This window comes from Sardina pilchardus, chromosome 5 (assembly GCF_963854185.1).
Source record: "Sardina pilchardus chromosome 5, fSarPil1.1, whole genome shotgun sequence".
Lineage (NCBI taxonomy): Eukaryota > Metazoa > Chordata > Actinopteri > Clupeiformes > Clupeidae > Sardina > Sardina pilchardus.
In genome coordinates this window covers 22147081-22160556 of record NC_084998.1, presented here as the reverse complement: position 1 = coordinate 22160556, position 13476 = coordinate 22147081, and the positions used below count along the sequence as shown (strand labels likewise).

The following is a 13476-nucleotide window of genomic DNA, read 5'->3' as shown; positions in this document are numbered from 1 at the left end:
ATCCGTCTCTATTACGCCACGCATCTGCCAGCCATCCCCGCTCCTTTAATATGCCTTTTATTGCCACTATAAGCCTGAGGTAAACACTCTGTCTATGTCTATGCGTGTGCGTGTGTGTGTGTGTGTGTGTGAGTTGTGCAAAATAGGTGTGTCTGAAGCACAGGTGTCTCCCAGACTCTGCGGGCGTAACGGATTTTGCCTTTCCCACGCCAAGGCCTTGCCAGCTGCTGCCAGGCCTGGCCGTGCCCAGTGCACACACACACACACACACACACACACATAAACTCTGGGCACAGCAGCTCACAGCGTGGCGGCCTGGCAATCTGCACAGCGTGGCAAGACCCGCGATGAACTACATATTACTATAATGTGTGTGTGTATGTGTGTGTGTGTTCTGTAATATGGTAGATGTGCATTAACAACATTAACAGCCTGCACTCGTTATTCATGTATATTTGATTGATATTTCCAAGTCTCTCTCCCTGTCTCTGTGTATGACTGGATAGTGTGTGCGTTTTTTGTCTGAAGTCTGAATGCCACTTTTGAATTGTGTGTGCGTGTGTGTGTGTGTGTGTGTGTGTGTGTGTGTGTGTGTTGGCAAGGTTGTTTTTGTGCATATCTTGTTAATAACCTGACAGGTGGAAGCCATTTAGCTGCCACAGTTACCCCATCATTACAGGCAATGGGTCTTGCGTGCATGCAGACTGCTAATAAGGGTTTCCGCGCTAGCCTCTGAAATTAAATGAGCGAGTAGCACGCTCTTAGCTACCAGGGAGAAGCTGCTGAGAAAGTCTTCATCTCACCGTAAAAAAAAAAAAATTAATCAGGCGGACCACCTGATGTCTCCTTAATTACAAACCTCACTGCAGTAGCTCAGATGATCTAGTATTTGGCATTCTTCACATAAAGAATACAAAGCAATACCTTTTACAAAACAGGGCACAGGCCTGCAGGCAGGTATTCTAGATGATACATAATAAAACTAAAATAGTTTAGGACTGTTACCCTCCACGATTAGTGAACCGCAGCATCCTATCCCTGTGTGAGCTTACAGAGATATTCAGTACTATACGTTATGCGGCCTTATAAGAAGCCTTTAGTTGACCAACTGGGAATGAATCAGCAGTTTCATTTGGTATGAGCTGCCAATTTCTTAGCATGGGCTTGAGGAAAGGTACAAGACATGCTATCATGAACCATTACGTAATGACCAGTGAATGAATGATCTTAAGTCATTAAATTGTTCTCTGAGGGCAAAATTCAACCTATAAGATGTAGTGGGGGGGGGATTGACATCCACAGTTTCTACATGATTTAATATTTAATTTCAGTGTATCTCTCAGTCAAGTTCCCATGGCTATGGAGATTTCCCAGTGTGCTTCAACCGCCCACCACCTGACTGGGTTAAGAGAGCTAGAATAAGCATTAATCTGTGTGTTTGTGAGGGAGTGTCTGTGTTTGTCTCTGTGTGTGTGTGTGTGTGTGTGTGTGTGTGTGTGCTGGGGGTGTCCTGTCCTGTGGTGGGCAGGATTTGGGGCAGATTAGAGGGACTATATATAACTGAAGCATTACTGCTCTATATCTGCCGTGCTCCTGGGCTTTTCCCACACACACGTAAACCACCACAACCCACTGACTCCAAATCCGCTCCAATGACCCCTAACGTGCCCTTACAGCCCATTCTTTAAAAAGTAACTCGGAAGAGGAACTTAGATAAACACAAACAAGCACAACGACAACAACAACAACAACAACACAACAAATTGATACCTTGTTCTTTTTGCTCATATGACAGTGAATACCTGAGCTCTGCTGGTGTGGCCTGTCATATGGTAGGGTAGGGGGAGGGCTAAGTTCATCAGATGACAGCTGTGCTGCTGTCTTCAGGTGGAGTGGGTTTAGGGGGTTTAGTGAGCGAGGGGTTAAAGTTTAAAAGGGAAGCTTTTGCTTTCCCTTTCCCCTGGTTGTGTGCGGGGCCCCGGGTGCGCAGGGGAGTGCTGGGCTCAAGTGCTCCGGCGGGAGAGAACGGCTCGATGGGCTGGTGCTGGGGCAGGAGGAACAATGCTGACAGTGCTGCAGCGATTGAGTGGGACGGGAGTGTCTGTATGTATGTGTGTGTTTGTGTGTGTGTGTGTGTGTGTGTGTGTGTGTATGTGTGCGTGTGTATATGTGTCTGTGTGTGTACGTGCCTGCCTTTGTGTGTGCATGTGTGTGTCTGTAAATGTGTATATGTGTGTGTGAGAATGTGTGTTTTTTGTAAATGTGTGTGTGTGTGTGTGTGTGTGTGTGTGTGTGTGTGTGCATGTGCGTGTGTACCCTGTGCCTGTGTCTTTGTGTGTGCATGTGTGTGTGTGTGTGTGTGTGTGTGTGTGTGTGTGTATGCGTCCTCTGTGTATGTGCCTGTCTTTGTGTGTGCATGTGTGTGTGTTGGGGGTGAAGGGGGTTGTAGAGCTGCAGTTTTTGGTGTAGCAGGGTAATAATCAGAGTGAGAGGTGTGGAGAAGGGAGCGGGGAGAGACTTGGATGCCGCAGGGCATGGAAAGGGATTCAGTGAGGTCGGTTTGTGTGTGTGTGTGTGTGTGTGTGTGTGTGTGTGCGCGTGTAGAGGAGGTAGGGAGGGGGTGGAAGGCGTCAGCAATCTGCATTTAATGAGCCTGCACAAGAGGGTCACAGTCACTGGGACTGGGATGCCTCATCTCCTCCTCACAAACGCCATTACCATGTTTTTTGTCCTCGCACACACACACACACACACACACACAAATACACCAAACCCAATCAACATGCTCCTCACCCCCACCCTGCACATACACACACACACACAAACCCATCAACATGCTCCCAATCCTCCGAACACACATACCCGTACACACACACACACATACACACACACGTCCGTTGCATCTGCTCCTGTCTTGTGACACCGCTGTTACACTTACTCAGGGTCACCGGGTCTGGGAGCCACATCAGTCGACAGCGCCAGCAAACTAATCAACTCAGTGCAGGGCCGAGTCCTCCCTCCATTCCCCAAACACCACCACCGCCGTCCTCCTCCACCCTCCTCCACCACCAGCACCACCCCCACCCCCACCCCACCCCACCCTGGGCGCAGTGTTCCAGGCAGTGCGGCCCCTATAAATCACACTCCCCGTCGATACACTGCAGCAGCAGCGTCCAGCTTGCCGACCGCTCACAGACTCCAAAACCCCATTACTGCAAAGGAACCAACTGCATCAGTTTTGCTCGCACTCTCTAAGCTATAAAGACAGCCCCTGTGTGCAGTCCATTAAACGCAGCCTCCTCACTTCTTTAAATATGTAAAAGGGCTACGATGTTAAGGATGCAAGGCATTAGCTTGCACTATAGCTAATCAGCATTGCTGCTAATGTTGGGGTGAGGCTCCTCCCTCTCTCCTCTGGGACTTAGAGTCTGGCTACATCTCCACAGGGGAAATTAGAGGTGAATTTGAATACTTAATACATATAGTAGTATCAGTGAGTCATGGATGAATGGACCATTGCTTGTGTCTTGTGAATGATTATCCATGACCTGTGTTAAACATACTCATACTCATTCAGTCACATGGGTATTTTAGGATTTCTTTTTTTTACTCTCTACAAGGGATCTCCTTTTCACTGGATGGTTCCAGAGCATAAGCTAACTGGTGACTTGATGCGGATTTCATTTCATCTCATCAAAGATTAAAATTAATCGTTGCCAAGTCGGAGACCTGAGTTTCGTTTTTTTTCTTTTTTTTATTCAAGGCACTCGACCAAGATAACACAGACAATGTGTGTTCTTAAGTAGACTTAACATCACTTTCCTGGCACGTTCGGTCCATCACTTTCTTCCTTAATACCCTCTTACACACAAAAATCAGCCTCAATATCCTCTCTGAATCCTACGGGGGGACGTGAATAGCTTCAGTGTTCAAGCTATCTCGTCTAGAATCTTAATGAGTTCGGTCCACCTTTAACAGTCAACAATTAAAACCAATCTGAGAGGCTTTCTAAAGATCCGAAAGGATAATTACACTGCGTTATTTCACTAGAGTCCCGTTTACAGACCAGACAAATGCACTTGTGTCTCAACCGAACTTACAGTCCTTACAGTCAATACAGTAGATCAATAATAAAAAATCCTAGACACTCTTGTTTTACTACAGTATAAAAGCCTCCATTTTAGCAGCTATTTTATGACGGACACTAAGTGAGTAGAGAGACCATCCACGCATAGCAATGCAAACAGCCTTCTTTAGGGTGTAGTCCTCAAACACACTTTCCCCCTTTTGTGTCCGAAAGCCTAATTACAAACACAATTTTACTGTAAAACACAGTGCACTCTTGCGTACTACTGCTGTCTTAGTATACGTATAGTGCAAAGCAATGCATTAGTACATAATTATTGTGTGTTTTGCTGTGTTGTGATGATCACTATACACTACTGTAGCTTAGACTGTACACTCTATATAAAGTATTGTTTGTCCTTTATAGCACCATGGCATTACGGAGAGGTTAGCTAAAGGCGGTGGTAGCATACAGTGGCTAAGGAACTGGGCTAGCAACAAGGAGTAGAATGAAAAAAGGGTTCAACTCCTGACTGCAAGACACTTAAGCCTGTGTTGAAAAACTGGCCCTGGTAAGAATTGATGTATGTAAGTCACTTTGGACATAAGCGTTTGCCACATGAATAAGTCAGTCGTGCAGCCTTCTGCACTCTGGCTGTCTGATCAAGGATGGCGGACGGTTAGATGCACTGTCAGCTCAGAGGCCCGTGTTCACCAGTGCAGCGCTGGTCGGCAGATTGAGTATCTGGGCTAACATCAGAGAAAGGACAACTCCCGTGCAGTGTAATGTTGAAATGCTACACAAGTCCATACAAACAGATACACCATGCGAATGTGACAATCACACTTTTACATTAGGGATATACTGATGCAAATCATGGCAAATCATTTCCATTCCCTTCATTGTTAGGTCTTTTTTTCCCGTACATAGTCCAGAGACTATAGCGGAATGCCTGACAAGCGTGATGTGATCTCACCATTGTTTTACACTGTGGTCACAGGGGAGCTAACAGACAGGTCAGATACTGCAGTCAAAAGGCCAAACAATGCTAACCTCCGCTCACAGCACTCACTCCCACACACTACCCCCCCCCCCCCACACACACACACACACACAGACACACACACACACACACACACACATGCACACGCACGCTCGCACACACACACTGAGCTCAAGGGACTGATACTCCACCTCCGTCATGTGACTGTGTGTGTGTGTGTGTGTGTGTGTGTGTGTGTGTGTGTGTGGGTAGGTGTGTACAGTATGTGTGGGTGTGCCTATGGATAGAGAGGGGTTATGCCGGCTGGTTCTGGAAACTTCTCTGCTCTTTCCATTACTGTAAGAGCATGAAGGTGACTTCCTCTGTTTTGGCAGCCCCACCACTGGTCAGTTTCCCTTGCTATTGTTCAGATGAAGTCCTCACATGTTTGCCTTCACACAGACAAAAGCAAAAAAAGAGTTCCTGGGACTGCCAACAATGCCCACTACATTCCAGCCAAGCAAACAGCTCTTAAAACAACAAACTCTAAATCTTCGACTAATGACCAAAGCCAGGAAAAAAAGGGATCTGTGTTTTGCCTGCAGTACAATATACTCATAGCCTGATAAACCAGCCTAAATGGATTGGATGTCTAATTTAGTCTGGCCTCGATGAATGCATACAACGGAACATTGTTGATGAGGACAACCCGTTGTCTTTCAAACCGTGTCTGTGCCTATAGGCCAACGCTCCCTCAAAACCCCGCCCCAGAGCCCTCTGCCTCGCCCGCGTTGATTCAAAACACATCTCTGCGTTGTGATTGGTTTAGTTGCCACCTGCCAGATTCAGGGCAGTGTTTTCAAAATGTACAGTGGTCCGAGGCCAGACCCAAATGCAGGCAAAACATTTTGCCGTCCAGCAGTTGGCGCTGGTTTTCCAGCCTAATATACTCACAGTGTTTTAACTGAATTGTTCGAGGGAAGGTGAAGGCAGACATAGAGACGAGACTTTGCCAGCATGAGCTTCTGCTTGCATCACACAGGCCGTTACTACAAGGTTGCCACAAATACCCAAACAGACAGGCCCCGGGGCCAAGCTGATTAAGGGATGAACCCGCATGAATGACGTGGTGCTGGTGGACAGACGGGTGCGTGGATAGAGAGAGAGAGAGAGAGAGAGAGAGAGAGAGAGAAAGGGAGAGAGAGGGAGAGAGAGAAAGGGAGAGGGAGAGGGCGAGGGAGGGAGAGAAAGAGGGGGGAGAGAGTGTGGATGGAGGGGGGCCTCACAGACATTTAATGCTTAAAACCCATCGCCTAAGGGACAAAGGGCAGATGCATCTGTCTCATTCTCTCCCTTGGTCTCTGTCTCTCTGTCTCTCTCTATCTCCAACACACACACACATACACACATGTACACACCTCAACCCAGGCACCATGACTCCAAACACACCCCAATTAGTGTTGCGCGCATGCAGGAGCACGTGAAACTCTCTCTCGGGGTAAACACGAAGCCGATCCCGAGAGACCGCGCCAGCACACGGGGGCACACACAATGCCAACCCCACACCAGCATATGTTCCAGGGCCACGGGTAAACAGACATGAAACATCCCAGAGACGGATGAATATTCATAGCACAGAATCTGCCCCTGCCCATCAAAGAGCCACATTAGATACATCGGCATATGCCATGCTAATCTTAGGCAATCCAACACACAGCAGCCCTTTAAGCTGCTTTTCATATGGCTAGCTTTTTCTGCTAATAGTTAAAAAGGGAGATTTTTTTTTGTACTGAAACATTTTAGGGTGGGGACATTTTGTAGATAAAAGGGACTACTGTTATGTTTTTTCCTCATTTGCTTTTATTTTTAGGTCATCCATCTTGTTGTGTGAATAATAATTTGCAACTGTGCGGTGCATCCCCCCACCCCACCCCACCCCCCCTCCTTCTCCCACTCTTCCCTTGCTCTCCGTCCTTTTTGCATTCTCTCTCATTCTCTCTTTTTCTCAGTTTCTCTTACTCTCGCTTCCCTTTGAACTTCGCCTGCTTCCCACAGGAGCCCTGGCCTATTTTGGTCTTCTACATACATAGACTCACACAGGCCGCTCCGTGAGCAGACTCCGTTAGACTGCTGCTCCGGGTTCAGAACCACGCTGCGTAGCGCGAGCCCTCAGCTCAGACAGGCCTCTCTATCCCTGGGGCAATCCCCTCAGTCAGCAGGCAGGGAAGAATAACGTATACACAACTCTGATGTTAGCGTATAGATTCTATAGAAGGGATGGGGAGACCACTTCTGCTGTATCTCATAGCAAAGAATCTATACAGTATTGTTAATATAGCATATGTTTATACCGAATGGTGCATTATACACCATGATACAATTAGATGTTATCTTACATAAATATCTATTGTATATTAGCTTATGTATTATATTACATATGTCATTATACAATTGCTACCCTGTATAATCAAAGTAGTTGTGTGAATCAATACCACTTTATACAATTGTCACAGCACTCTGTAATCATTAAGTAGTTCCGTCAGTTCCATGACGTACATGGTGATCTTCATTAATGAGCTGACCTATGATGGCACTAGATGTGCTAGCATAGAACTAGGCTAGAGCCGGGCTAATTTGCTTGAGTAACAAAACTACCTTATGCAACACAAAACTGACCCTGAGATTGATGAGTGGACTCTGGCATCTCTATCTATGTCCACTAAACATGTCAGGACATTAGGGAGATGGAGAGGCCTGGACCATAACAGCGCTACCAGTATGGGTGTAAGAATGTGTCTCATCTCTCTTCTCTGCTGTCTCAGATGGCTTGCCAATAAACACAATGTCTCCACACTAATGCTAACACAATAGAGATGTGCATGTGTATTTGTATGTGTGGGTGGGAGAGTGTGTGTGTGTGTGTGTGTGTGTGTGTGCTGGGGTTGGGGTGGGGATGAGAGCAGTAAGAGCCTGAGATCTGATTAGGGAATAGAGCAAGAGAGAGAGAGAGAGAGAGAGAGAGTGAGTGAGAGAGAGAGAGGGAGAGAGAGGGAGAGAGAGAGAGAGGGAGAGAGAGAGAGTGAGTGAGAGGGAGAGAGAGAGAGAGGGAGAGAGAGAGAGAGAGAGGATGGTCCTGGTGCGTGACTGGGCTTCTTTCCTCTCCTGCCTCCCCCATATTCGTTCACTCGCAACTAATCCCCCCACCTTAAGAACCGGAACCAGATCTCTGAGAGAGGTTAAGTCTCAGGAAAAGGCCCTTTCTCTGCGCATTTATTATCTGAACACCCACCACTCTCACCACCACCACCAACACCATCTTTTCCACTGTCAACTAATAGGTCGGCCTTCGCCCCCTCAAAACCATTCAATCTGTTCTTTAAAACCAATCAGCCAAGCTTAGACTCCCCTGATGCATTTCCTTTGTTTTGTCTGTTCTTGTTTTTTTTTTTTTTTTTCATTTGTGCGGGGATTTGGGCAGGAGACTGCGACAGAAGCCCTGCCTCTGCTACTGTGTGCTGCACACAGGCTTTTCCCACATTCGTAATCTGCATTAAGGGAGCATGCTGCTGCAATGCTTCTTCTGGGGGCAAAGCGGGTTTCATCTTAAAAGTGGGAATTTCGAGGGGGGGGGACGGGGGGGGGGGACTGTTTATCCAGTGGAAGGATGCTGCCGTTGTTGACTACTGCATGGGAGAGAAGGAGGGGCCAGGGCCAAGCACAAGTGCATTAAGGTGCTTTAAAAAATGCATGAGTCATCATTTATTCAACCAATTGTCAAGTGACAGTGGCGTGGTCCCGTGGCATGGGTAACACTTAACGCACCATGCAATCACAGACCTACTAATGACATCTCTCTCACTTGGCTACCAGTGGAGAAGGGGGACTCTCTCCAATGCCTGTAATCCCGCAGACAGGAATGCTGGAGGAAATGCAGTTTACCTAATCCCAATCAATGCAGAGTCACAGGCATGCCTATCTATCTGAGAGGGACCTGTAAAAGGTGTGCTGGGTTTGCCATGGATGTTTCTTACTCTAATAGCTATACGTGTAAGCACGTTTTTGGTGTAGTATTTTGAATAGTTCCTGGTGCCAGGTGCTACGGTGTATGAGGGGTTGGCAAATTGGTGTGTTTGTGTGTGTGTGTGCATGTCTGTGTGTGTGGGTGTTTCTGTGTGTGTGTGTGTGTGTGTGTGTGTGAGAGAGAGAGTGTGTGTGTGTGTGTGTGTGTGTGCGGTGTGCGTGTGTGTGTACGGTGTGTGTGTGTGCACGCGCTTGTGAGAGGCATTGTTTGCATACACGTGTTTGATATGTCAGAGAGGGATAGAGAGACACAGACACATGCAAAAAAAAGTCCCCAAAAAAAGGAGTGCACCTGAATTATTTACAGCACGCAGTCATCTGGGAGAATGTAAAGCAGAAGGAGAAGGCTTTGGCTAAGGTGGGGGAGGAGAAAGAGAAAGAGAGAGAGAGAGAGGGAGCGAGGGGAGGGCAGAGAGGATTCCCATCTCCTGGGAGAAGAGAGAAGCATGGGGGGAGGGTGGGGACGTGGCACAGCATCGGCAGGGGGTGGACTGGGTGGAGGCGGAGTGGTGGGGGGGGGGTGGGTGGAGGACGCCGCTGTCTGTAGGTCAGTGGGTGAGGCTGGATCCATCACACCAAGACGCAGCTAAACCTAAACGCTTGTAACGGCTGTAAAGGGAAGGGAGTGGTGGCTAGGTGTGTGGTGTGCATTTTAACCAGCTCCACTACCACACTACGTACAGTACTTTCTACCACCACCCAGAGGGAGCAGGAGATGGAGGAGTGGAATTATTTCTGCCCTTTCTGCTGTGTGAAGGGGGGATGGGAGGTTCAGGTGTCCCTGTAGCATTGTGAGATATATATTATATATATATATATATATATATATATATATATATATATATGCAGAGGCAGGTGGTGGTATGTAGTGCCTGAAGACTTGCTCACAGGGAAGCAGTTCAGGCTCAGATTGCTCCTATAGGAATTTTAAATGCAATTACCCACTGCCATGTTATAGCAGTCATCTGACACTTCAATTCAAGTGGAAGAGGAACAGCGGGTGACTTGAAAAAGCATGAATTTATCCAGTGTTTCCATGACACGGAAGCTATGGCACTAAATCCATACATAAACTTGCTTTGATTCGTGCTGGACGTTATTATTAGATTTTATTTTCTGTGTAAACATAAAGATTACTATTCTCTAACCACAAAGAGTCATTGCATCTTGTTTATTTTACAGCCGGGGATACTATTTACATTAATCTTTTTTTCCATGCCAGCTTTTAAAGTAACGAGTTAGCAAACGGAAAATGTATCATTGCCATTGTTTATAGCCTATGTGCTAATGTGACCAAACAAAGATTCTGAAAATCCTCTATTCTCTGCTAAGAGGATTTAACCTACACCCCCCCCCCCCCCCCCAAACTCCACCTCCCTCCCTGTCTGAATGTGTTTTAAGAGTATGTTCCATTTATGGGGTTGTATACCAAATGCTGCATCCCCCTCCTCTGCCCTATTCTCCCCAGCTCTTCTCCCTCTCTCTCTCTCTCTCTCTCTCTCTCTCTCTCTCTCTCTCTCTCTCTCTCAGCATCCATACAGCCACTGCTGTTTGTAGTAATTGCACCACAGCAGAGTGCCCTACTATCTCTGCCATTTTAGCACTTCTCTGTGCACAGAAACACAATACCTGCTGAGATAGAAAAAAAAGAGGTTCCCTCTAGCCCCAGTCTAGAGCACCACTCACTAAACCCCAGCTATTTCTGTGACCAATTATAATTTGCCCAAAAAAAATGAGAATAGGCAACTCTAGGGGGACCCATGAAGGAAATTATGGTAAATGCCAAAAAAATAACACAGAGCACCATGGCAACATTCTCTCTCTCACTCGGATTTTTTTTCCGGGGGGAGGCTGGTTTGTTCGAAGCTGGCCCGCTTCCCTCTTCTATGCGATTGGATTTTTTTTCTAGGCAAAGTCTGGGTACATCCAGTGCCGAGGATTTGAACTGCTCAAGTGGAATGCTGTCACATCTGTCTGACCAGGGCTTCAGCATAATCTCTGATTTATTTCAGAATCTCCTGTGTGCCTCTCTCTCTCTCTCTTTCACCCTCTTTTTCTCCGTCTCTGTCTGTCTCTTCCTCCTCCTCCTCTCTCTCCTTTTCTTGCACCTCTTCTCTCTCTTCCACATCACATCTCTCTTTCTCACCATCCATCTCTGATTTGTGCCATTTCTTTATGCTTCTTCCTGTACCCCATTCTCTCACACTGCCCATACCTTTCTTCATCACTCTCTCCCTCTCTCTCTCTCTCTCCTTTCCTCCCATCTTCCTATCCACCCCCACTATCTAAGGCTGTTCAGCTGAGATCTGGTTGAAGGGCCCTTCTCACTCACTGAGAGTGGGTCTTTAATGAGGAGGCCATACCATTCTCCAGTTAGCTTTTTGTGATCCCGTGCATCAATGAACTGACTTGCTGTCTAGTCTAAAAATACATTGGCCAGACCACCATCAGTTTAAGTCAAAATTGTTTGACTGTTCATACAGTAGCCTACATTTCATAATGATAATTGGAGATGCTACAGACAGAGTAGCAAAACGTTACGTATCAACCCTCTCCATCTCGATATTGCCAAATGGGTGAATATCTGGTATGCGAGTTGAATGATTGTGCATTTAGGCCTAGCCTAGGTGTAGGCCTCTATACAAACCAAACCAACATTAGCTAACATTATTTCAGTATTTCCAATACAGCACCGAACCGCATCATCTCATATCATATGAATACACACCTGTTCCTTTACAAAGCACGGAGTGAGATTGCTTCCTGGACTCATTAACGTAAAGACATGAATATTCCCCGACCAAACATTATATACCAAAAAGTTACGATATTCATGGCCATTTGCGTAAGAAGAAGGCCAGCAATATCGCTCATCCCAACAATGTACGAAACAGATAGGCTGTCATTGATGTCAATACCCTGTAATGACATCTTCAGTCATCTATTAGCCCGATGCAATTATTAGCTAGGTTATACAGTGATAGCCAAAATGACATCCCATGTAATATAGTGATATAAATACCTTCGGTTGCATAGTTGTGATCGCGGAGGAAGCTGTTGTTGATTTTGCGGGTGTCTATTTCTTCATCCATTTGTGACACTTATGAGTTGAATGCCAAAAATAGAGACAAGTATCCATGGTCCTATGTCATCAATTCAGCAAAGGGTCCGCACGTACAGCGGGCTCTTCGTCATGGTTCGACCCTCTCTTGCCACCACGGCGTCAAAACGGATTACAGGGCAAAAATAGAGATTCCGTTCAGACACCGTTGGATTTCTGTCGGAACGTAAAGGTTTGCTTCAGTAGCCTATGCTGCTCTAACACCGATTGGTTTCTCAACGTTTGAAGATGGGGCGTGTCACCTCGAGGATTAGGTCGGCATTAAATCGCAGTGCGAGAGTGCAAAGTTAGTACAAAACGAATAATATTTACGTCGCTCCTTATTAAAGCACCGGTTTTCATCCCCGTCTATAACCGAAGACGCAACAGTCGATATGTCATGCACCAGCTCTGTCACAGCATGACCGGAATCCGCCTCAGTCTCTCGCCATCTGAGGCTCGGTGTCTCACTGTCGGATCGGATCACCCACGCTTCGCCCCGATGTGTCTGTCGGTCGCCACGCCGTGCCGGTGTTGCCCTCGCTGACTCTGCTGCTGCGGCAGCTCAACTCGCGCAATGCGCTCCTAGCTCCTCCCAGGCAGATTGCCTGTGTCGAACTGCGTCAGCATCACCGGTACGTGTGTGCGCACATGCGGGGGCAGCATTCTACCGGGCAGATTCGGTGAGGAGTTTTGGTCATCTACACTACATCAGACTCCCGGTCACAATCACAAAAAAATTGTTTGATATTATTCGTATATGCGCACTGAACTCGACAAAGGGGTCCCACCAGAGCAGGGCTCAATTGTTCCGCTTTATCTGGTTGTGTACGGATTTAGGATGAGAAATCTCATTTGCACGATAGTCATCTGTGACACATTGAGTGTGTGACTGTGTTTGAGCGTGTGTGTGTGTTAACAGATAAAGGACAGGAGCTCAACAAACTTCGGTGGATTCCCATTAAACAATTTCACTAAGTCTCCTCAACTGCGTTTAAATTGGCTGCGTTCCCGTCTCTGCCGCCCGGCTGATCCTTTCAGCTCACCCTACAAGTTGAAGGCATTCTCCTGCCACACAGGTTATTTAACACTTGGCTGCCTTAGCAGGACTGCAGAAATAAATCAAAGGCCATTATCTAAATCCAGCCAATGCTATTGTGTACTGAAGCATGATGGGGGATGGTGGTTCCACCCATGACCAGTTGAACATGCACAGCTCCATCCCCACTCTACCATGAAGCAGGAAAT

General features: G+C 46.9%; 1 protein-coding gene across 2 annotated transcripts in view; it reads right to left on the bottom strand.

Moving 5' to 3' along the window:
- The window catches only part of LOC134080479 (serine/threonine-protein phosphatase 2A 55 kDa regulatory subunit B beta isoform), a 77964-nt gene that overhangs the window by 32879 nt on the left and 31609 nt on the right, over positions 1–13476 (bottom strand). Inside the window, exon 1 of one of the 2 annotated variants that reach the window (XM_062536943.1) lies at positions 12151–12747. The exons of the other annotated variant lie outside the window; for it this stretch is intronic. Coding sequence (XP_062392927.1) covers positions 12151–12220 — 70 coding nt within the window. The 5' untranslated portion in view covers positions 12221–12747. Of the gene's footprint in view, positions 1–12150; positions 12748–13476 lie in introns of those variants that run through there. 2 annotated transcript variants of the gene reach the window in all.